This window comes from Eubalaena glacialis, chromosome 12 (genome assembly GCF_028564815.1).
Source record: "Eubalaena glacialis isolate mEubGla1 chromosome 12, mEubGla1.1.hap2.+ XY, whole genome shotgun sequence".
In the NCBI taxonomy this organism is placed as follows: domain Eukaryota; kingdom Metazoa; phylum Chordata; class Mammalia; order Artiodactyla; family Balaenidae; genus Eubalaena; species Eubalaena glacialis.
Window position 1 is genome coordinate 96900894 of NC_083727.1, and position 26015 is coordinate 96926908.

General features: G+C 40.3%; 1 protein-coding gene across 1 annotated transcript; it reads right to left on the minus strand.

Annotated features, from left to right (window-relative positions):
* Nucleotides 1–1342: 1342 nt before the first annotated feature.
* Nucleotides 1343–20373, minus strand: CGAS (cyclic GMP-AMP synthase). The gene is made up of 5 exons (XM_061207272.1): nucleotides 19696–20373; nucleotides 15257–15476; nucleotides 11758–12000; nucleotides 4414–4516; nucleotides 1343–1739 (listed from the first exon to the last, which is right to left on the minus strand). The coding sequence occupies exons 1-5, from the start codon at nucleotides 20317–20319 to the stop codon at nucleotides 1388–1390; spliced, it is 1542 nt and encodes a 513-aa protein (XP_061063255.1). The 5' UTR covers nucleotides 20320–20373; the 3' UTR covers nucleotides 1343–1387.
* Nucleotides 20374–26015: the final 5642 nt, after the last annotated feature.

Consider the following 26015-nt stretch of genomic DNA (forward strand, 5'->3'; position numbering starts at 1 on the left):
ACAAATACTTACAGTTGAGCAGTATTCTCAAATTAGACTACGATTAGTTTTCTTTTCTTGCACACATTCATTTTTTCCTGGAGTTAAAAGTAGCTTGGATTTTTTTGTTTGCCTAAATTTCTATTTATTTATCATACACCGTCCCCAAAACTCTCCTCCAAATGTCCAACTTGTAGTACGTTCAAACACATGAGGTTGTTAAAGATACATAAAATGCACAAGCATAAAGGAGAAGACTGATACATTCAAAACTTAAATATTAAAACCTTTCTCACTAGAAGACACAAAAATTGGTATAGACAGTCTACACAGAAGTTATTCGTGATAGGAGAATGACAACAAAATGACAATGAGAAAACAATAAAAAAGCCAATAAGAAAATGTGCAAAATATCTGAATAGGAAAAAGTTAACAGACAGCAACTGCCTCAAGCTGAATGCTGCCTAAGTGCAGAGGAGAGACGGTGACATTTTATTCCACACCCTTTTCTTTGAGTTTTTTTTGTTTTTTGTTTTTAAATTAATTAATTAATTTATTTATTTTTGGCTGTGTTGGGTCTTCGTTTCTGTGCGAGGGCTTTCTCCAGTTGCGGCGAGCGGGGGCCACTCTTCATCGCGGTGCGCGGGCCTCTATCGTGGCCTCTCTCATTGCGGAGCACAGGCTCCAGACGCGCAGGCTCAGTAGCTGTGGCTCACGGACCCAGTCGCTCCGCGGCATGTGGGATCTTCCCAGACCAGGGCTCGAACCCGCGTCCCCTGAATTGGCAGGCAGATTCTCAACCACTGCGCCACCAGGGAAGCCCTCTTTGAGTTTTGTACCATGTGTGTATTGCCTTTTCAGAAATACATATAAAAGTATTACTTAAAATAAAAGAAAGTAAGTTATGTTTTATATTTAGCCATGTGTAGAAAAGTATCCTATATTTTTCTATGAAAGATTAAGAATTTCCCGGGACACACAGAACTATTTTTTCATTTCCTTCTTACCTATCCTAACACATAGGACAGGACATGGCATCCAAACATATTTGTATGTTAAACAAAACCTACCAGTTCGTGGAGGCAATGATCTTGCCTCCTTCCACACATCTGTGCTAGGAGAGAAGTGGTGTTCAGTCAGTGCTTGATGAATTTAATTGAGGTGATATGTATTTTGTCCTTCTTTTCATGCCACTCTGGTAAAGCTTTTATATTTTAAATACTCCTTTGCTTCTTATTCCTTGAATCATCTGTTTCCTAGGATAATCCATCCTTTTATATTGATTAGTTTATGAAGAGAAACAGAGAGCTGAATAATCATTTACATTCATTTTAGTCAATCATTGCTGTGACACATTTCCATGATTATAAAGTCACTCTAATTCTTGATTCTTTTTAAAAATATAATTTCAAAATTCACCAAAAACTGGAAATCCATTGTTTCTTTCATATTCAATTTGCTTTGACAGAAATTCTTTACTTAGCTTGTCAATATGGTCTCGAGAGAAGAGATTGACTTCAGGAATGAAATAGTTCTCAAGTTGTTCTGTCTTGAGGCACTGAAGAAAGTATGTCACACAGTTATCAAAGCAGAGCTCCAAATCCTTGGAGTGCCACTGACTGTCATCTGGGTCCTGGGTACAGACGTGAAAGAAGGCAGTTTTCACATGATAAGAACAGAACTTATCCAGTTCCTTTCGGTTTCCAAACTTTTTTTTCAGTTGTTCTAAAAGATATTTCATTAGTTTTAAACACTCTTTCCTGTTGAATAAAAAAGAAAACCATTTATTTTTACTTCTTTACGACCTGTTTCATTCCACAAAGAACTTTAGGTATCTTACAGGAAAAACATATAGATATAGTAAACAATACAGATATTGTAATACACATAGATACAAAAAACAATAAAGATATTGGGTTGGCCAAAAAGTTCCTTTGGTTTTTAAGTAAAAATAAAAGACACATTTCTCATTTTCACCAAGAACTTTATTGAACAACGTATTCACTGTTTTGTTCCACTACCTTCTGCCATTTTCCAGGCAACTTCATAATTCCATCTTCCCAAAACTTTTTATCTTTTTGAGCAAAGAACTGTTCCAGGTCCCAGAACTGTTACAGTCTTCCAGGGAATCGAAATTTTTTCCATTAAGAGAATTTTGTAAAGACCGAAATAAATGGAAATCCGCAGGTGCAATGTCTGCTGAATACGGCGGATGAATCAGAACTTCCCAGCCAAGCTGTAACAGTTTTCGCCTGGTCATCAAAGAAATATGAGGTCTTGCATTATCCTGATGGACGATTATGCATTTTCTGTTGACTAATTCTGGATGCTTTTCATCGAGTGCTGCTTTCAGTTGGTCTAATTGGGAGCCGTACTGTTGGAATTGTTTGGTTTTCCAGAAGGAGCTCATAATAGGGGACTCAGTTCCAATCCCACCATATACACAACATCACCTTCTTTGAATGAAGACGGGCCTTTGGTGTGGTTGGTGGTAGTTCATTTCCCTTGCCCCACGATCTCTTCCATTCCACATTATTGTACAGTATCCACTTTTCATCACCCGTCACAAATTTGTTTTAAAAACGGAACGTTTTCGTTACATTTCAATAGAGAATAACATGCGGAAATATGGTCAAGAAGGTTTTTTCACTTAACTTATGTGGAACCCATAAGTTAAACACCAAAGCAGTGAACATAAACAAACTGGTGCAAATGATTTTCAATGCTTGATTTGGATATTTTGAGTATGTCGGCTATCTCCTGCGTGGTATAACGTTCATTGTTCTCAATTAATGTCTCGATTTGATCGCTGTCAACTTCAACTAGTCTACCCGACCGTGGAGCATTGTTCAGCGAGAAATCTCCAGCATGAAACTTCGCAAACCACTACTGACATGTTCGATCAGTCACAGCACCTTCTCCACACGCTGCACAAATCTTTTTTTGCGTTTCAGTTGCGTTTTTACCTTTCTTGAAATAATAAAGCATAATATGCCAAAAATGTTGCTTTTTTTCTTCCATCTTCAATATTAAAATGGATACACAAAAATTCACTGATCTTGGTAAGTTTTTTTAAAATGCACACTGATATGACAGCTGTCAATACAATCTAACAAAATTGTTTCAAATGATGTTAAAGACAACTAAGTGCTACTAGAGCCATCTTATAGAAAAAACTGAACGAACCTTTTGGCCACCCCAATATATATAAATAATATAATTACAGAGTCATTCTAAAACCTAATTACTTTTTCAAATACATGCTTTAAAGTTTCAAGAACCTATTTTTTCCTTTCCTCTTCCCCATTCCTAGCTTAAATATTTTATTCTATCAGGATTAATTCAACTACATGAAACTGGCAGATATTTATATTATTCATCCAGTTATTTAGTACCTAGAAAAATCTTGTTTTAATTTTTATAAAATGATTTTGTCATATTTTGGTTTACACTAATCATCCAGTTATTTAGCAGCTGACAAAATTTAATGTTTATAAAATTACTAAGCCTAATCAACAATATACTTTTCTTAATGTTTGCTTCAAAGCCTGCATATGAAGGCTTAAAGAACTTCCTGTGCCTGCACATTGGGCATTCTTGTTTTAACCTTTTACTTTTTGTGATCCTTATTCCAGACAACTTTAGAAACTCAAATGAATGATTCCTTTTCAAGCTCAGTTCTTTACGGTGTGTATGCTACTGAGAAAAATAATTACCCATCTCTCAGTGTTGTTTCAAATTTAGCTGGTCAGTCCCTGGCCTTCAACACAGCCAAACCACCTCAAAGCAAGCACCAGCAACCAATAAGAGTGGTCCTTTGGTCTCCTCCCATTATGCAACATTAATATTCATTACCTTGAAGCAAACAGAACACTAAGACAAATCCAATTGTCACGGCTAGTCATGACTAGTGTTCACACCCTTCGCTCTGTCCTACTTTCATACATCCACATCCATATAATCCAGGCTCAAGACTATGCTCCCCAGCATTACCTTCTTTTTTTTTTTTTAATTTTTATTTATTTATTTATTTGTTTGGCTGTGCTGGGTCTTAGTTGTGGCACGTACGCGGGATCTTCGTTGCCGCGTGCGGGATCTTTTAGTTGCGGCATACAGGCTCTTAGTTGCGGCATGCGGGATCTAGTTCCCTGACCAGGGATCAAACCTGGGCCCCCTGTGTTGGGAGCTTAGAGTCTTAACCACTGGACCACCAGGGAAGTCCCACCATTGCCTTCTAACAACACTCTTTCCTTAGTCCCTTGGACCTGACTTCCTTGGTTTCATTCTTACACTCTAATACTCCAGGTCAATCCAGCCATGCACTGCCCCCATGACTCAACCCAGCAATGATCATCTACAGGTTTAAACTATGGAGTCAACAAAGAACTAAGCATTCTATTGATAATCTGTCATTTCACAAAATAAGGAGGTTACCTGCAACATTTCACTCCATCAATTTCACAGCATGTTTTAGATTGTCCGTGATTTTTCAAAATTTCCTTTTCAATGTGAGAGAAGGACAGACGCCATGTTTCTTCTTAATTGCCAAAAGAAAAATAGAAAAGCACTTTACCAAAAACAAACAATATAAACAACACAATATTTAAATGATTTCCTTGATTAAAATATCATCCTGAAAAATTTCTAGGGGGAGATAGACCAAAAGAAGTGAACAGATAAATAATGTGATTACATATTAAAACAAGTGATTTGAACAAGCAAACAATGTGCCAAGATAGAAAAAAAACTGGGGGGAGAACTCAGAGCTTAATACATTTAGCCATGGTAAGATGTATTACCTTTTATATATTGCTAAATACAGTCTGTTGACGTTTTGTTTCAATGATAATTTGAATTGATTGATTGAAGCTTTTTGTTTATCCTTTTATACCATCCTTGCAAGTTTGGGTATTCATGTAAAATTAACCAGGGAACATTTCCTTTTTTTCTATTTTTTGGGAGTTTATGTAAGAATAGAATGATCTCCCCCTTCTCCCCAAGTTTTAACCATGGATAGCTCTTTTAAGCTCTGACCATCCTATCACTACTAGTTTTAATCAGAAATTGGTTTATAATTTTAAAAATCAATCAATATAATCTGTCACATTAACAGAACAGGGGAAAAACATATGATCAACTCAATAGAAGCAGAAAGTACAGCTAATAAAATTTAACATTCATTCATCATTAAAAGAAAACACCTCTCAGTAAATTAAATGTGGATGGAAACTTGATCTAATAACAGGTAGATTATTTTAAAAAAAACACAGCAACATGATAATCTAACGTAAAAAGTTGAAGTTTTTTCTTTGAAATCAGGAAGGCAGGCTGTGTGCTCTCCCCATTTCTGTTCAACATGCATTGGCTAACCTAGCAAGCACAGTAAGAGAAGGAAAAATAGGGTTATATCACTGGAAAGAGAGAAACAAAGCTATCATTACTGATAGATGATGTAACTGTATATGTAGAAAATACAAAAGAAGCTGGGTGACAGGTATGCGTGAGTTCAATATATTCTTCAGTCTACTTTTCTATTGGTTTAAAATTTTTCATAATAAAAAGTTACAATTGCCTATGAGTAAATCTAACAAAAGACATATAAACTTTCTGTGGAGAAAATTCAAAAACTTCACTGAAAAGTATTAGAGGAAATCTAAATAAATGGAGATGTGCACCTGCATATGAATTAGAAGACTCATTATTGTAAATGTATCAAGTCTCCCCAAATTCATCTATAGGGTCAATGCACTCACAATCAAAACTCCAAAAAAAATGTTTCTGTAGACCTTGACAAGATGATACCAGCATTTTTATCAAAATAAAAGGGTCAAGAATATCTAAAACTCTTTGGGGCTTCCCTGGTGGCGTAGTGGTTGAGAGTCTGCCTGCTACTGCAGGGGACACGGGTTCGAGCCCTGGTCTGGGAGGATCCCGCATGCCGCGGAGCAACTAGGCCCGTGAGCCGCAACTACTGAGCCTGCGCGTCTGGACCCTGTGCTCCGCAACAAGAGAGGCCACGATAGTGAGGGGCCCGCGCACCGCGATGAAGAGTGGGCACCGCTTGCCGCACCTAGAGAAAGTCCTAGCACAGAAACGAAGACCCAACATAGCAATCAATCAATAAATCTTTAAAAAAAAATTAAAAAAAAAAGAATATCTGAAACACTGTTTAAGAAGGACAAAGTGGGAGAGCAGATATCAAGCCTTATAAAGTCACATTATGTATGACAACATGGTATAGCTCAAGTACAGACAGAGATTTTGGGGGGGACAGAATAAAGAGTATACTAAAGCCTACACAATATACAGACAAGAAATTTATGGAGAAGGTGGCACAGAGATAGGTGTGCTCATAGCTGCTGTATAAATCCATTTACAACATCCACTTATGCCACTCTGAAAAAGGCAAACTATAGAGATGGTAAACAGGTCAGCGGTTGCCAGAGGTCTGGGATGCGGAGGGTTGAATATGTGAAGCACAGGGACTTTTTAGGGAAGTGAAACTATTGGTATCATGTAATGGTAGATACACGATGCAATGCATTTGTCAAAACCAATAGAACTTCATGGCACAGAGAGTGAACCTTAACATACACAAACTGTTAGAGTCATTTAGAAGGTCAAGGGATCTCAAGAAGTAATGCAGACTGTGAAAATACTCTAACTGTATTACGAATGTATGACACAAACCCCCTGAAGGGCATGGGGGCAAAAGGTGTTGACCTAAGTTACTTTGGAAATGGGGTCTGTAAGACTGAAGGCAAAAGGAACTGTACACATGCACTGTGCACACAGCGGAATGGATTTACAATTCCGAACCATCCATACATGTGGATTGGAACTGAACAAGCAACAGTGGAGGAGGTGGGTGGCAGATGGTGGGAGCCAGGTTTCTCACTGTTGGAATGCGAGGTTACAGAGAGCAAGGAGAGAAGGTAGAACGATCCACGTGATAATGGATTACAGTTAGAGACATCAGTATGAACTCATGCACCACTTAAAACAGATACAGGTGGTGACATATGGAAATACCTATAGAGCTGTGCATACGCTTGGGTTAGTAATCATACATATATTTCCTTGCTACTCCAGCTGAGAGGGATGACACCCTAGTAGCAGAGCACACACAGCACCCAGATCATGCTTCTAGTACACTCTCCAATAAAAGGATACAGCGTTCCTTGGAGAAATGGCTGATTCTAGGACTGAAGCAAGAAATACACAAGATGAGCCTGGAGCATCTTGTAGTACGAGAAAGTGAGTTAGTGCTGAAAACAAAACAAAACCCACAATTATGGGACGTTTGTCGAAAGGACACAGGAGCCAAATGAAAGAGCTCCTCAAGGCCAAAGCTGGAACAATTTAAGCAACAAAATGAAAGCAGTATTGAATTATAGCCCAAAATACGAGACAAATATCCATGAGTCCATACTGATATGATTTAAGTAAATAAATAAATGGGAGAGAAGAGATAAATCTCCCATGCAGAATATCAAATAATTTGTGTAAATACTCTGCTCTTAAAAAGGTGAGCTCAGGGATTTCCCTGGTGGTCCAGTGGTTAAGACTCCATGCTCCCAATGCAAGGGGCCTGGGTTTGATCCCTGCTCAGGGAACTAGATCCCACATGCAGGCGGCAACTAAGAGTTTGCATGCCGCAACTAAGGAGCACGCGAGCCACAACTCAGACCCGGCACAAACGAATAAAAATAAATAAATAAATAATTTTTAAAAAAATAAATAAAGAGGTGAGCTGAAGTGTGAGCTGCGCACAGTGACTTCCTTCCAAATAACACAGTATGAAAAGAGGGAAAGAGAGGATCTTAACAGTGGAGAAACCTGGCAAACACTCCCTCAGCCAGGTGATCAAGGTCCACGCCAGCAGTGCTAAGTCATACTCACGATGTACCCTTGATGTCATATGAGGAGAATGGCATTTCAACTCTGCGGTCCTCCTCCACCAAACTCAGAACTCCAGTCTAACCCACAAGAAAAGCATGAGACACATGCCAAACGAGGGACGTTCCACAGAATATCTGACTGGTACTCCTCAAAACCGTAAGGTCATCAAATACAAGGCAAGACTGAGAAACTGTCACAGTCAAGAGGGGGCTAAGGAGACATGACGACTAAATGCAATGTGGTGTCCTAGATGGGATCTTGGAACAGAAAAAGGACATTAGGTAAAAACCAAGGAAATCTGAGTAAAGTATGGACTTTAATTAACAAGACTACATCAATATTGGTTCATTAATTATGACAAATGTATCATATTAATGTAAGATGCTAATAATGGGAAATAGGTATGCGGTATATAGGAACTCTCTATACTATCTTTGTACTTTTTCTGCAAATCTTAAACTATTCTAAAATTAAAAGTTTATTTTAAACAACTATGTTGAAATATCATTTCTCTCTTTTTGGATTATTGGCAAAAATTCCAAAGGGTTTAATGAGTTCTGTTGTTAAAGCTGAGGGTGAAATGGGTACTCTCATACACGGCTGTGGGAATGCAAATTGGTGAATTCTGTATGGAGGTGATTTTGGCAATACCAGCAAAATTAGATATGGATTTACTATTCCTTGACCAGCTGTAAAAATAGACTGTAAAAAGGAATGGGTGCTCAAAAAAAACAAAAACACTAATTCGAAAAGATTCATGCACCTCAATGTTCACAGCAGCATTATTCACAATTGCCAAGATACAGAAGCAACCTAAGTGTCCATCAACAGATGAATGGATAAAGAAGACGTGGTATATATATATATACAGTGGAATACTACTCAGCCATAAAAAAAGAACAAAATTTTGCCATTTGAAGCAACATGGGTGGACTTGGAGGGCATTATGCTAAGTGAAATAAGTCAGACAGAGAAAGACAAATACTGTATGACATAATTTATATGTAGAATCTAAAAAATAAAACAAACTAGTGAAGATAACAAAAAAGAAGACTCACAGATATAGAGAACAAATGAGTGGTAATCAGTGGCGGGGGAGGGGCAGGTACAAACTACTGGATATAAGATGGGCTACAAGGATGTATTGTACAACACAGGAAGTACAGCTAATATTTTGTAGTAACTGTAAATGGAAAGTAACCTTTAAAAACAGTATAAAATTTTTTTAAAAAAAGGAACGAGTGCTATCTCTACATAGAGCTATGGAGTGATAGCCTAGATATCTTATTAAGTGAAAATAGAAAAGTGTATTTTTTATCTTAAAGAGGGGGTGTTGCATATGAGTATATATATATATATATATATATGTATTTACTTGTACTTTTTAAAAATGAAAGGTGAACTGAAAACAATTATAGGGTTTCCAATCAGGGAAGGAGAGAAGAGTGTAGAGGGAACATAAAGGGAAGCTATGTTTCCCTAAATACTTTTTTCTGTAGCTTTGACTTTGGAACCATGTGAATGCTTTATAAATGTATGAAACAAAGCTAAATTAAAATTTAATTCCAATACCTAAAATTAGAAACAATAATGAAAACAATGAATTTAAGCATACTGAGTTGGGTAGCTTAACCACCTGGAGGAATTTTTTCAAGTGGGTTTAAACTTAATATTTTGAAATCCTTCAAAAATATACAGAAGGGTGGGAGGGAGGGAGATGCAAGAGGGAAGAGATATGGGAACATATGTATATGTATAACTGATTCACTTTGTTATAAAGCAGAAACTAACACACCATTGTAAAGCAATTATACTTCAATAAAGATGTTTAAAAAAAAAAATACAGAAAAAGTTGAAAGAATTTTATAGTAAACATTCATATGCCTACCACCTACGTTCTACAATTAATGTTTTGCTATATTTGCTTTATCACATATTTATCCATCTATCCATCCATAAATTCTTTTTTTTTAAGAAAACTGTTATTTTAAAACAAGTTGTGGATGGGGACTTCCCTGGTGGTCCAGTGGTTAAGAATCCACCTTCCAATGCAGCGGACGCGGGTTCGATCCCTGGTCGGGGAATTAAGATCCCACATGCCACGAGGCAACTAAGCCCACACGCCACAACTACTGAGCCCATGTGCTCTGGAGCCCGCACACCGCAACCAAAGATCCTGCATGCCACAACAAAGATTCTGTGAAGACCTGACACAGCCAAATAAATAAATAAATATGTTTTAAAAATTTAAAAAATAAAATAAAACAAGTTGTGGAACTAATTAGAATACTTTACCCATAAACACTTCAGCATGAATATTATGAACTGGTGTTCGATATTTATTTGCGTGTGTGATTTTTTAGGTAAGATTTGCTAACAGTGAAATGCACACATCTTAAATGTAGCATTGATGAGCTTTGACAAATGACTACACTTGTGTCATTTGTTTTTTCGTTTTCTTTATTTATTTGGTTGTGTTGGGTCTTAGTTGCGGCACGTGGGTTCTTTGCTGTCACACGTGTGTTCTTTGTTGCCGCATGCGGAATCTTCCTTGAGGCAAGCAGGATTTTTAGTTGCGGCATGCGGGATCTTTTTAAACCCCCATCAAAAAGTTATCATCACCCCAGAAAGTTCTCTCCTGTCCCTTCCTAATCAATCCCCAGCACCTCAGGCAACCTCTGCTCTAATTTTTTTAAAAAACCATAGATAAATTTTGCTTGTTCTAGAACTTAATATAATTGAGATCACATAGTATGGACCCTTTGTTTCTGTTTTCTTTCACCTGTCTTAATGTTTTTAGTATTCATCCATCCTCTTACCAGTGGTTCATTGCTTTTTGTTGTTGAGTAGTATTCCATTTTACGAATATACTACAGTTTGTTTATCCATTATCTTTTGATGGACTTCTGGGCTATTTCCAGATTTTGGCTATTATATATATTCTTATATAAATGTGTTATGGACTTAATGCTGGATTAGGGAAGATATATGTTTAACTTTTTAAGAAACTGCCAGACCTTTTCTCAAAGTGATTGTACCATATTACACTTCCATCAACAGTGTATGAATTATTATTTTTTTTAAATAAAGCTTTGCATGTTCATTGATTGGAATGTCAGAATTGAAATTGATGAATAACTTTTTTAAATATTTAAATAAATTTAAAATGCTGGGCAGATAGTTTAGATATCTGGGAATATTGTAATTTTATTGATTTTTTTTTCTATTTTAGCACTTATTGCATATATGCTTTGACATGAGGTATTGAGAAATATGATGAAATGTATATATAGTCCCTGCCATGCTCATAAAGTATCATTCTGAAAATGATCTTCAATGCAAAGACATACCTTCTAGGTTTATTTTACGTGTAACGATACTTGTACTTAGTTGACATTCAATCTCCTATGTTAGATAAAGTAAACTATGGATGATTACAAGTTTGAAGGAATTTGTATATTAACGTTTGTATATTTTTTAGTGTAATAAAAACATATACAGATGAGCAAACAGGTTTAGCGGGGCTTGATAACTAGCCCCAGATCACACAGCTAGTAAGGGAAGAAGCCTCAGGATTCAGATCCAGGGCAGTCTGACTCCAAGGCCAGTACTTGCTTTTCTTTATTAAAAACAAACAAACAAAAACAACATTCAAACATGGGCTAGTAGACATTTTAAAGCTGAGTATTTGATATTACTATTACAATTATGACCTTTTCAATTCCATCTCTCACCAAACTCCCATCTTGTAGCCTATTTAGCCTAATGGCTCTTGAAATGCCAATAGCACTAGTTGATCTTTCACTGCCCTAGTATGTAACATTAACGACTCTTTTATATGGACGTCTTTTAAGTTAACCTTCATAGTCAAGATACCTTGAAAACCACTTCCTTCCTTTGCATGCTTGGGTACGAGGTAAAATGGCTGCCGTCTTAAACTGTTCTTAACTTTTGCTCCAAGCCAGTTACTGATGGGCATGCCTCCCTGGGTGCTAGCAGGCCAGCTGCTTTTAGATTCCAAAGCCAGGATTATATCCACAGATATTTCTTCAGGTTTTCTAACCAGAAGTGTTACTGCAGGGCTCCCTCTTCTCTTCCTCTCCACCATGACATCTGTATCTGTTTAAACATATTAATAAAGAAGAAAGGGCTTATCAATCCAGTTTTCTCTAAAAACACAGGGAAAATAACACAGCTATAACTGGAGATCCATAAGTACTAAGTGTAAGATGAAAATTAGTTCTAAAGAAGAAAATGACCCCACAAGGCAGTGTTTTACTCATTTAGCCAGTATTTATTGATACCTATTATGGGGTGTGAGTACTAGCAAGATTCTGTCTGGTATATAAAACGAGTAGCCCCTGAAGACTTTGGGGTTTGGGAGTGCTGTGATTAAATTTTCATTTAAATTTGTGTATGGCGGTTTGGAGGGAAGCCCACATAAGAGGCCAGATGAGCAGCTGGGAGGAGAGAGGTGATTCAGAAGACCTCAGCGGGAACTCCCTGGCGGTCCAGTGGTTAGGACTCCACGCTTTTGCTGCCGAGGGCGCATGTCCAAGCCCTCGTTGGGGAACTAAGAGCCTGCAAGCAAGCACTCGTCGCTGCAGCATTATTCACAACAGCCAAGATGCGGAGACAACCTGGGTGTCCTCTGATGAACGAGTGGGTAAAGAGGTTGTGGCATATATAGACAATGGAATATTATTCAGCCTTAACAAGGAAGGAAATCCTGCCATTTGTGACAATATGGATGAACTTGGAGGTCACTGTGCTAAGCGAAATGCATGACCTCATTTATATGGAGAAGCTAAAAAAGTCCAATACACAGAAGCAGACTGCAGAATGGAGGTTGCCGGGGCGGGGAGGTGGGAGAAGTGGGAAGCTGTTCATCAAAGAGTACAGAGTTGCAGTTACATAGGGTGAGTAAGTCTAGAGACCTAACATACAGCATGATGACTGTTCATATGACTGTACTGCATACGGGAAATGTGCTAAGAGAGTAGATTTCAGCTACTCTCACCTCACACACAAAAAGGTAACTATGTGAGAAGATATGTTAATTAGCTTGACTGTGGTAGTCATTTCACTATGTATATCAAAACATCACGTTGTACACCTTGATATGTACAATTTTTATTAAAAAAAAAAAAAAGACCCAGGTCGCAGAAGTGAAAGCAATTAAAGAGATTCAAACTAATAGAACTGGTGGATAAACTGAATCCGTGAGGTAAGGAAGAAGGTAGGAGTCTGGGAAGCCATCCCATGGTTCTGGCCTGGGAAATGGTTGATGTTGAGTCTACTCGTCAACACAGAGTTGGGCAGGAGGAAGAAAGACTGGGCTGAGATGAACTTCATTTCAGATACACTGAGCTCTAGGTGCCTGGGGGAGACCCAACAGGAGATGGCCACTGAGCAGCTGGCCAGAAACTTGGGAAAGGCTTCTAGATGAGAGATACTGGTTCAGGGACGTGGGGTGTACAAGCAGTAAAGACCGCTCCCAGATAAGACTTCTGGAAGGCACAACAATGGGAGAGAAGACAGAGCACGAAGGAGAAAATCCTAGCGCATACCCTCATTTTCTTGTCACTAAATCCACCAACCCACCACCTCTTACCCATCACCTTCTCTTTTCATCCTATTACCACCTAGGAAGTGTCCGTCCACCTTTCAAAGGCCACCCTGCACACGGTCTCTGGATCCCTTCCTTCTCACCTTGTTCCTTCAATTACTCCCTCTCCCGCATCAGTGGCCTCTCCCTCCCTACTGGATCATGCCCATCTGCATACAAAGGGATCCAGGGTCTCTCATTCTAAAGGACACCTCTCCCTTGACCCTGCATCTGCTGCCTCCCCATACTTACCCATCTTTCTACTTCCTTCGCACCCAACACTTTCTATAGAGTTGCCATACATGCTGCCCTTCTCTCTTGTGCACTCATGACTCCACTGAAACTGCTACGTCAAAGTTACCAACACCCCCAGAAAACAAACCGAAGACCAAAATCCAGTGGCTTTCTGGATGTCAGCAGCATTGTAAACACTGACCACTCCTGCAAAATACTCAAGTCACATTTTGCTCCCTCTCTTCTCTCAACCTCCAATGGGATCCTCTTCTTACCACTCTACTTAACACTGCAATTTCTCCCCTGTGCCACCCCCAGCATTCCTGAACCCTCTCATTTTGCTATACTTTTTCACCATAGGACTTACTACTTTCTACTATACAAGATAATTATGTTTTCCATTTGTTATTAAAGGCGTGATTACATGATTATAAGGTACAGAAGGGTGAGGGTCTTCATCCATTTGTTCATTAATAGATTCCAAACACCTAGAACACTTAGCACATCAGATGACCAATGACCATTGATTAAATTAATGAAAAATGAATCTACACTCTCCACCTAGGTGCTTTCATCCATTGTCAATGCCATTTATATGTTTACCTGCAGCCCAAACATACCCTCTGAGCTCCAAACCCATACCCAACTACATACTTGACACATTCATTTCAATGTATCATAGGAATCTCTAACTTAACATATCCAAACTCTCAATTGCCTTCTTATAATATCTTCTCCGAAGAAGTCAGAGCAAATTTTGAAAAACAGAAAGCCAATCATTACCCTCTAATTAAAACCTGGCTTCTCAATGAACATGGCATAAAATCTAAACTCCTTTCCAGGATCTGCAAGTCCTCCTAGAATCTGGCCCTGGCCTCCTCTTCTACTTCATTTCATGTCACTCTTCCCCTTGTCCACATGGACCTCTTTTTGCTTCTGGAGCTTATCAAGCTCTTTTCTGCCTCAGGGCCTTACTCCACTACCCACTCTACCCCAACTGCTACCACTTCTCCCAAAGCACTCACTACCTTCAAAGCATGCTACCACTCACTCCCTTCAAAGCATGCATTGCAACTTGTGTTTACAAATTTCAGAGGGGAATCCCACCAATTTTATTCAACCACATATACCCAGCGGTGCAGGCAGCATTTCAGCGAATATTCAGTGGAGGCCAAAATAGAGCCAATCGGAAATTCCCCAGTGGTCCAGTGGTTAGGACTCCACACTTTCACTGCCGAGGGCCCAGGTTCAATCCCTGGTCAGGGAACTAAGATCCCACACAGCTGCATGGTGCGGCCAAAAAACAAAACAAAACAAAACCAAAAAACAAACAAAATAGAGTCAATCAACATTTAGGAAGAATACTAAGAAAATATAGACTAAAATATAGAAAATATAGACTAAAATCAAGAGCAAAGAGTTGTTTCTAGGAGGTAGTAGTCAACAGTCTGCTGCAGGGAGATCAAGAAAGATCAGGAGAGGCAATTAGTAGATGTGATTAGATCTTTAAGAATCAAAAGTCAAAGATCTTACCTTCAATATTTTTAATTTCTTCCTTAATGATTTTCCTAAACTTGGACAGCATCTTAGAAGCTGATAATATTTCCCCTTCTAAAAACTGACCCAGAGGATTTCCTTTGGGATTTCTTTTGAACTTCACAAAGTAATGAGCACCACTGTTGCAATATTCTTCTAGCTGAATTCGGGGGACCTCCAGTTTGAACATAACGTCAAATTCATTAGGAGCAGAAATCTAAGAAACAGTAAAAATAGCACTGATGTGTTGGCTTGTGAATGTTTTCCAACCAACTACAATTTTTTTCCTTAAAATTTCCACTTAAAATCCTACTATGAAAAGCAAGATTTCTAATATTTATACCCTCTGGGAGTGAGACTAGGGGAGCTAGGTGAAGAGTATTGGCTTCAGTTTGTAGGTTCTATACTCATTTTCTTAAAAACAATTAAAAATAATATGCAAGCTTTAAAAATCTGTACCAGTTTTTTCCTGAGATTAAAGCTTGATAAAATTAAAGAAATTTAAGGTGCTACCTTTTAAGTTACAAGCTACACACTGAGCCAGCCCCCTGTCACTGGTCTCAAAAATATGTGTAGTTACCTCCTGGCTAGTTGAGCAAGGGCCCTCACCTTACAGCTAACAGTCAGCCAGATGAGTATGAGCTCCAAGTCATACACTAACTACACTAGTGTCTTTGAACCACAGCATTTTAAGAGCTTCAGGGAATTCCCTGGCGGTCCAGTGGTTAGGACTCCGCACTTTCACTGCCAAGGGCACGGGTTCCATCCCTGGTCAGGGAGCTAAGATCCCACAAGCCGTGCAGCGTGGCCAAAAATAAATAAATAAATAAGAACTTCAAAGAATCTTCTTCATCACCACGATAATAATTACAGCAATTATAATAAATGATTATTTTCCTATATTAAACATGCACAAGTCTTTCACTCATTAGGGGTATGCTTCAAGTAGAGCTATTGGACTGTACTATTCAACACAGTATCTGGTGGCCCTATGTCTTTTTTTTTTTTAATTAATTTATTTATTTTTGGCTGCATTGGGTCTTTGTTGCTGCGCGTGGGCTTTCTCTAGTTGCACAGAGCGGGGGCTACTCTTCATTGCAGTGCGCGGGCTTCTCATTGCGGTGGCTTCTCTTGTTGCGGAGTACAGGCTCTAGGCGCATGCGCTTCAGTGGCTGTGGCTCACAGGCTCTAGAGCGCAGGCTCAGTAGTTGTGGCGCGCGGGTTTAGTTGCTCCGCGGCATGTGGGATCTTCCCAGACCATGTCCCTTAAATTGGCAGGCGGATTCTTAACCACTGTGCCACCAAGGAAGCCCTACCCTCTGTCTTTTGACCATGTGAATGTGGCTAGTCCAAACTGAGATGTACCATGCTGTGCAGTGAACCGTGTCCTCTCAAAATTCATATATTGAAGCCCTAACCCCCAATGTAACTGTACTTGGAGACAGGGCTTTTAGGAAATAATGAAGGTTAAATGAGATCATGAGGGTAGGGTCCTAGCTGATAGGACTGGTGGACTTAGATGAAGTGAGATCAGTTGCTGTGTCTCTGCACACATGCTCTGAGAAACACAGCGAGGACACGGGGAGAAGGTGGCTGTCTGCAAACCAGGACGACAGCCCTCACCAGAACCTAACCATTCTGGCACCCTGATCATGGACTTCCAGCCTCCAGAACCATGAGAAAATAAATGTCTGTTCTTTAAGCCACTCAGTCTATATTTTATTATGGCAGCCCAAGCTGACTAGGACATACTATGGGGGTGAAACAAACACGTGAAGTGCCATCAGTGGGAATGAAGTAAAAGCCTCTGAAAATCCACTTTTCCATAAAAGTAACAAGAACATGGGCAGAAATGGTCAAATTCAACTTTTTCAGGTCTTTGTAAATTAACCAAAGGCTTGCAACAATCCAAGGAGGATTTATTCAAGAAAAATGGTTGAATCCCAGTAAGGACAGTGAGCCTTGAGGGCATTCTAAATTGCCCTATTCCCATCCCCAGCAGCACTCCCACTCCTGATCAGAAACCCTCCACAAGAGCAGCCAGAACTCTGACAAACAGGTTTGCCTGTTTGGGAACATCATATAAACTGAATCATACAGTAGGTACCCTTTATATCTGACTTCTTTCATTTAACATTGTTTGTGAGATTCATCTATATCATTATGTCTATAGTGGCACTTTGTTCTTTTTCATTCTGTGTAGTATTCCACTGAATTAATGGAATATACCAAAATAGATTTACTGGGGCTTCCCTGGTGGCGCAGTGGTTGAGAATCTACCTGCCAATGCAGGGCACAAGGGTTCGAGCCCTGGTCCGGGAAGATCCCACACGCCGCGGAGCAACTAGGCCCATGAGCCACAAGTACTGAGCCTGCGCGTCTGGAGCCTGTGCTCCGCAACAAGAGAGGCCACGACAGTGAGAGGCCCGCGCACCGCAATGAAGAGTGGCCCCCGCTTGCCACAACTAGAGAAAGCCCTCGCACAGAAACGAAGACCCAACACAGCCATAAATAAATAAATAAACAAATAAAAAAATTTAAAACACAACACTGAGCTTTAAAAAAAAAAAAAAAGATTTACTCATTCTGTTGTTGAGTATTTGGGTTGTTTCCAGTTTTTAACGACTACAAATAGTTCTGAGTTTAACTATTACAAAGTTGTTCTGAGCATTCTTACATATGCCTTTGGGTGGCCACGAGCACTCGTTTCTATTGTACATGTACCCAGGAGTGGGACTGTTGGACCACAGGACAGGCAAATCTTTAACTTTAGAAAAAAATGTCAGTTTTCAAAAGAGGTAGTACCAATTTATCCTCCCAGCATCAATGCAAGGGAGTTTCAGTTGCTCCACATCTTCTCCAAACTTGGAATTGTCAAGTCTTTTAAAATTTTAGCTCAAGGAACACAAATCAGTCTGCGTGGACAAGGGGAAGAGTGACATGAAATGAAGTTGAAGAGGAGGCCGGGGCCCAGATTCTGCGAGGACCTGTAGATCCTGGAAAGGAGCTCAGATTTTATTCCATCATGTTCATTGAGAAGCCAGGTTTTAGCTTTGTATTTTTAAAAATTTACTCTGGCCTCTGTGGAGATATTATAAGAAGGCAAATAAGGAGATTGGAAAAGCAAAATTCAGGTGAAAGATGATGGTGGCTTAGATGGAGGCGGGGGTGAGGTGCTGGGGATGGACAAAAAGATTATGAACTGTAAATCCCACAGGGAATTTCTACAAGGAAACTTCCAGATTTTCACCTCAAATTTGATAATATTACAATAAAATACATGAATGGAAATGCGTCAATATGAATCCAAGTAAAAGAGTTAATGAGAAGTGTCTTTCGTCTATCCCTTTACCAATTATAAAGTTTGGAATCCAACTTTGAAATTCAAGTGTATGCATAACAGAAGAAAATACACCAAAATAACGGTGAATAAAACAAACAGGAATAATATTGTCCTTCTATATGCTTTTCTGAATTTTCCAGGGGCATCAACACGGAACAGGGGCAAATACGGGAGAGGCTGAGGAAAGAGGTATGGAGCAGGGGTACCGTTGTGCTGTGGGAACCTACTGAGGGCAGGCAGTGGGTCAACTCTACAGTGAACAAGTATATACCTTTTATAATCAGTTTTTTAAAAGCAATACATGTTTTAGATAAAACAAATTTCACTGCATTTCCTTCCATCAGCTTGATTTTCAAAAGGAGAGGGGTACTGCTATATTTAAAATGGATAACCAACAAGGACCTACTGTATAGCACAGGGAACTCTGCTCAATATAATGTAACAAGCTAAACGGGAAAAGAATTTGAAAAAGAACAGATACATGTATATGTATACCTGAATCACTTTTCTGTACTCCCGAAACTAACACAACATTGTTAATCAACTATACTCCAAAATGAAATAAAAAGTTTTTAAAAATAAATAAATAAAAAGGAGAGTGGTTCTGATGGGAGACTGTTCTCTAAGTGTCTTCTTGTTCTCTAGTTCTAACTAATAACTTGCTCTTCCCTTTGGACCCTCCACATAATAGAACTGATCGACATTTATGTAGTAAGAATCATGCTCCAGGCAGATTAGTCTGATGCAAGTTTTGCTCACTTGGCTTTCAAGAAGCTTTAGATGGAATTATATGAGTGGTCTTCAGTGCTAAAAGAGTTTAAGATCCAAAGACCGATACATACACCATCTTTCTGCGATAAACAAATATCACTGAGTCCACAGCAATAAAATGAGCAGCCGTATAAGGGTTCAAAGTTGTGCAAAACGTTCTGTGACAATGGAGCTTGCATTCTAGATGGGAAGCCAAAACAAAACAGCTGTGTCACAGGCCACAAAAGAACACGAGTCTGGGTTACTTCCGAAGGGAAGTGAGGGACGCGTAGGAGGTGGGCGTTAGCCGCGGGAACTGCAGCGGAGGCGCGGCGCAGCTCACCTTCACGCGCTCGTAGTAGCTCCCGGTGCGCAGCAGCGCGACGCCTTTGAACTCGGACTCACAGCTCTGCAGCCTCCGCAGCAGGTGGTCCGTGAGCCTGTTCACCACCTCCGCCGCCGCAGAGATTTCCTGGCGGCTCAGCCTCAACTTCTCCAGTACCGCTCGGGGCTTCCAGGCGCCGGGCGCCTCCTTCCCGCGCCCGAGACTGGGGACTGGGACCAGCGGGCCGGGGACCTCCGTGGGCCCGGGCTGGGGTCTCCGCTCCCGAGCGGAGCGCGCGGTGCCCTCGCGGCGAGACGCAGGCCTGGGAAGGGGCGGCCCCGGGGCCGCGGGAGGCATCACCCCTTCGGTCCGAGCCGCCGGACCCTCCGCCTGGTCCTCGGCGCGGGCAGCCCGCGCGCGTACCTGCCGCTTCTCCTGGGGGTCCGGGCCGCTCTTCTCCCTCCGGGATCCCGACGGCCTGGCGGGGCCGCACCTCCGCGCGCTGGGCCGGGCGGCCTCAGGGACGGCCGGGGACTCTCTAGGCTCGGTCCGGGCGCCCTTCACACGCGGCGCCGAGACCCTGGGGGCGGCGGCTTCCGCCCCCGAAGCTGCTCCCGTCGCCTTTCCGCGCCGCGAGGCCATGGCTGGCGCTCTCGGCTCCCCAGAGGGAGAAGACTCGGCTTCGGGAAAAGGCCTTAGGAGGAGGGGCCAGCAGTGGCGATTGGAAATGAAACTTAAACGTCTGGCGGGAACTCAGCAAACGCGGCGCGGAGGAGGAGCCCAGGGCCAAGCGGTCACGGGGAGCCACGCCCCCGCCGCGGAGAGGCGGGTTCACGGCGCTCCCGGAGTCGCGCACTTTCTCGTCTCCGCGTGGAGCGGTGCCGGCGGCTTGGGAACCGCGCAAAAGCGAACCCAGGGCAGCGCAGAACACCTTCGCGAGCTTTGAAAGCGAGACGCATTTGGAAAACTGTAACACCTTCTCGCACATTGAAGTTGCCAGAGAAACTTTTTCAGTGTAAGTTTAAATAAAGCATTTTTTTTATTAAAGGGAAATAGAAAAAAAATTTTTTACTAGATGGAATGAGATGTGGATTGACTGTAATTGGAATAAATATTTCATATTATTTGACTTTGTAAAAGCACGCACACTCTTAAACTGTGAAGTTCCTATTGGTGAGTTTTAGCCACTGGTTCTCAAAAGCCCATCAAAAAAATGGCACTTGGGGGCTTCCCTGGTGGCGCAGTGGTTGAGAATCTGCCTGCCAATGCAGGGGACACGGGTTCGAGCCCTGGTCTGGTAAGATCCCACATGCCGCGGAGCAACTAGGCCCGTGAGCCACAACTACTGAGCCTGCGCGTCTGGAGCCTGTGCTCCGCAACAAGAGAGGCCGCGATAACGAGCGGCCCGCGCACCGCGATGAAGAGTGGCCCCCGCTCGCCACAACTAGAGAAAGCCCTCGCACAGAGACGAAGACCCAACACAGCCATAAATAAATAAATAAATAAATAAATAAACTCCAATCTAAAAAAAATGGCACTTGCATTTTAAATAATCCATACTGCTTTGGCGTTGTGATTCAAGAGTATCTCAATACAGGCTTTCAAGTATCGATATCTAAAGCCAAATCCTTTACAGAAATACGTATTTGACAGGAAGCCCCTAAGTTTAACGTGCCTGGTACTTTTCTTTTTAACCATCCTAACCATTTTTAAGTGTACAGTTCATTGTGAAACCATCACCGCTATCCATCTCAGAACTCTTCATCTTGAAAAACAGAAACTCTACCCACTAAACCATAACACCCCATTCCCCCTGCTCTCTCCGGCTTCTGGTAAGAACCCTTCTATTTTCTGTCTCTGAATTTGACACTCTGGGTACCTCATGTAAGTGGAATCATACGGTATTTGTCCTTTTGTGATGGGCTTATTCACTTAATATAAAGTCCTCAGGGTTTATCTATGTTGTAGCAGATGTCAGCCTTCCTTTTTAAGGCTGAATAATTTCATTGTACGTATGTACCACATTTTGTTTTCCATTCATCTGTCAATGGACAAAAATGCCTTGATTACTTTTTCAAAAGTTTTCTTTGAAACCAGTATTTTGATATGTCCTTCTCTTTGAACTGTGATGTAAGAGATGTTTTTCTTTCGTAAAATGGAAGGACTATTGTGTAGTCAGACTTGTTCTCAAGCAGACCAATTTCAGGGAACAGTTAAATGTAAGTTGAAATGTGGAAAGCCGTTTCCTTAAAACTGCAGGTGTACTTGGGCTGTCTTCTGGGATGTGCAGGAGTATGCCTGCTCCATACTGAAGACCTCTGCTCTATGGTTCTATTTTTGTTCTCCAGGGCCTCCATGCTTGTCATGGAATCCTGTAAATGCTTCTATAGCTGGCTTAATGCTGTCTTCCAGCTGTTTCCAAAGTCTTCTAAAGTGCACTGGTGTTAGCTTAACCAAGAACGTGCAAGCAGCAATCCACCAGACCAGAATCAAATACCTCTTCTGCTGACCCGTCAAAGGAGGAAAACTTGTTCCTTGCTCAATCTTGTAGCAGCAATCAGTGTCCAAATTATAGAAGGAATGACTTTTTAGTTGAATCTTGATAATGAGTTTGGATTTTATCTAGTAGGGAAAAATAAGAGATTTGGGTATATATTTTAACTAGATGATTTTATATCTTACCCTTTATATCTCATGTTTGTCTCAGTAATTCACTTAGTCACTCAACAAATATTTGGCACAAATACTATGTGCCAAGCTCAGTTCTAGGCTCTTGGGATATACTGATAAACAAAGATCCTTGTCCTCCTGGAGCTTGCATTCTGGCAGGGAGAAACAGACAATAAACATAATACATACATAAATTATCCCATATAGTAAAAAAGGATGAGCTATATTGAAAAAGGAAAAAATAGTGCAGGAATAATCAGGAATGAGGAATGGTACAATACTAAAATAGTGAGAGAATGACATTTGAGCAAAGATTTAAAGGAGGGGATTACCCAGGGGAAGAGTGTTCCAGAAGAAGGAAAAGTTAATGCAAAGGACCTAAAGTGGGACTATGCCTAGTTGTTGAAACAACAACCAGTGTGGGAAAAAAAAAAAACAACCAGTGTGGCTGGAGCTTATGAACTTTGAGGTGATGTGTGGGTTATCAACTTACTGCCTCTCAGCTCCAAACACACCCTTCAATAAATGCTTTCTGATAAACAACAGAATTCCTTTAAGCATTTCTCTTTTAAAGTGCCCACTATGTTAACTTTTCTCAGTAGAAGTTGCTGGAGGAACATTGCAGGAGAAAGAGGTTTCCTGCAATCTCCAACATAACAGAGGGAGTGGAAGGGGATTGATGGGGTGAAGGTCAGACTTGTGGGTGTGAGAACATCTGGTAAAGCCTACACCAGCCACAGGCCCCGCAAAGTGATCCCTCTGGGACCTTGCAGCCTTGGCCTGGCCATAACCTATCTACAGCATACTAGGCAAGGGAACCAAGATTCCTGCCTGACCTGCATACAGCTGCCTGTGATCCACAGGGTCCCATACCAAGCATTTGATCCTTCTGCAAGACCCCTATGTTATGTAGCCCATGCTCTCTAAAGGCCTCCTGCCCTTGAGATCTGAATCCCTTCTTAGTTTATTCTTCCTTGGGTAACTCTCCCTCAGCCCTAGGGTACCATATATAGTTTCCTTATATAGTTATATATATAGTTATTCTTTTATTATAGTTAATTATTATTATATTAAATATCTCCTGTTTAATCTACTGAGTGATTTCTATCTCCTGATTGGACCCAGACTGCTACAGAATTGGAACTGGGAGTGGTCCCAGGAGATAAAACCCTAAAGATGGGATTTGGGGATTGGTTTGGTTGTGCCCTTGGGCTAGAGTGCAGTGTTCAAGGAGGAAGAACCAGCAAAATAAACTGAGACGGAGAAACCAGAAAAATAGGAGGAAAACCAGAAAATATTGATGTCTTGGAAGATAAGAAAGTGAATCAAGAAATGGCTGTGAACAAGACATGGAAGCAACCTAAATGTCCATCAACAGATGAATGGATAAAGAAGATGTGGTGTATATATACACAATGGGATATCGCTCAGCCATAAAAAAAAGAATGAAATATTGCCATTTGCAGTGACATGGATGGACCTAGAGATTATCACACTAAGTGAAGTAAGTCAGACAAAGAAAGACAAATATTACATATCACTTATACGTAGAATCTAAAAAATAATACAAATGAGTCTATTTACAAAACAGAAACAGATTTGCAGACATAGAAAACAAACTTACGGTTACCAAAGGGGAAAGGGGGAGGGGAGGGATAAATTAGGAGTATGGGATTAACAGATACACACGGCTATGTACAGACTAGATAAGCAACAAGAAGTTATTATATAACACCGGGAATGATACCTTGAGATAACCTATAATGGAAAGTAACCTGAAAATATATATATAAACGAATCACTTTGCCGTACACCTGTAACTCACACAATATTGTAAATCAACTATACTTCAAAAAGAAAAAGAAATGGCTATAAAGAAGTACCATATGATCCAGCTATTCTACTTCTGGGTATTTACCTGAAGAATAGGAAAACACTAATTTGAAAAGGCATATGCACCCCTATGTTCATCACAGTATTATTTACAATAGCCAAGATATGGAAACAACCTAAGTGCCCACTGACAGATGAATGAATAAAGATGGGTCTGTATGTACAATGGAATATTACTCAGCCATAAAAAGATGAAATCTCTCCATTTGCAGCAACAGTATTAAGGATATTATGCTAAGTGAGATAAGTCAAACAGAGAAAGAAAAATAGCATGATTTTACTCATATGAGGAACTAAAAAAAAAAAAAAGAATTAACAAAACCAAACACATAGATACAGAGAACAGAGTATTGGTTACCAGAGGGAAAGGGGAGTGGGGGGAGGGTGAAAGGGGTAAAGGGGGTCAACTGTATGGTGACAGATGGAAACTAAACTTTTGGTGGTGAGCACCCTTCTGTAGTGTATACAGGAGAAGAAATATAATGTGGGACACGTGAAACATCTAATGTTATAAACCAGTGTTACCTCAAAAAACAAAAACAACAACCACCAAAAAAAAAAACCAAACAAAAGAAGAAAGAAAAAAATGGCTGTTTAGAGAATGGACTTGAGGACATGGGGAGGGGGAAGGGTAAGCTGGGACGAAGTGAGAGAGTGGCATGGACATATATACACTACCAAACGTAAAATAGATAGCTAGTGGGAAGCAGCCGCATAGCACAGGGAGATCAGCTCGGTGCTTTGTGTCCACCTAGAGGGGTGGGATAGGGAGGGTGGGAGGGAGACACAAGAGGGAGGAGATATGGGCATATATGGATATGTATAGCTGATTCACTTTGTTACACAGCAGAAACTAACACACCATTGTCAAGCAATTATACTCCAATAAAGATGCTAAAAAAAAAAGAAAGAAAAAGAAGTGGCTATGAAGGGAAAAAGCATTAACATACAAAATGTCCATCATCTTGCCTATGTGTAACTTCCTTTTGTGTTGAGTGACAATCTTCTCATTTGAAGCATGAGATACCATAAAGTTTGTGGGCAGATGAGGGTGCAGGGCAAGGGAAGAGGAAAAATGTATTCCAGGCTGAGTTAACAGCAAATGCAAACGAAAACGATTAAGGAAGGTATTTGGAGGCCAGATATTAAGGACTCTTCAATCATTTTTCTTTCCTTTTATGATAAATTACTTCAAGTCCATTTCATAAATCAATTCTTTTAAGAAGCAAGCATCTCCTGTCATCTGCCATGGTGGACAGGATCATTCCCTCTGTAATTGCAGCTCACTGTGGCTTTATTATAGGATTTATGCATTGCCTTATAACTGTGTGTGTGCCAGTCAGTAGTCTGGGAACTCTTTGAGGACAAGGACCGAGATTTTTCATTTCTATAAATCCAACCTTTCTCCAAAATGGAAGTAAAATTGATCAATTTATAATTGATCACCTTTTTCTTCTATTGCTTATACCCTGCCTAAATTGCCCATGAACCTATATGCCTCTCAAAAGCAGAGATTTGATTTTCAACTTTTCAGATTACTCAACGGTAGATTTGAAACTAAGTATAGAGTAGAAGGAAATTCATTAACAATTAAATTATCTGTTTTTTCAAAATATTATTTGTAAGGCCAAAATGTTTTCTGGTAATGTGTACGTTTCTTCTTCTTATTATTAATTCTCTTTTCTATAATCATGGTAGTAAAAAGGCTTTTACGACCCAGGACCTTGACACTGTGTCTCAAGGTGTCCTGTAATTTTGCAAGATATCTCTTAACA

Bases quoted from the DNA above. Each gene is read 5' to 3' on its own strand.
- CGAS (XM_061207272.1), bottom strand. From the start codon at position 20,319: ATGGCCTCGCGGCGCGGAAAGGCGACGGGAGCAGCTTCGGGGGCGGAA. The intron at 15,477-19,695 runs GTGAGCTGCGCC...ACTGTTTCTTAG, and splicing joins GCTACTACGAGCGCGTGAAG to ATTTCTGCTCCTAATGAATT. The intron at 4,517-11,757 runs GTATCTTGACTA...TTGGCAATTAAG, and splicing joins GGAAGGAAGTGGTTTTCAAG to AAGAAACATGGCGTCTGTCC.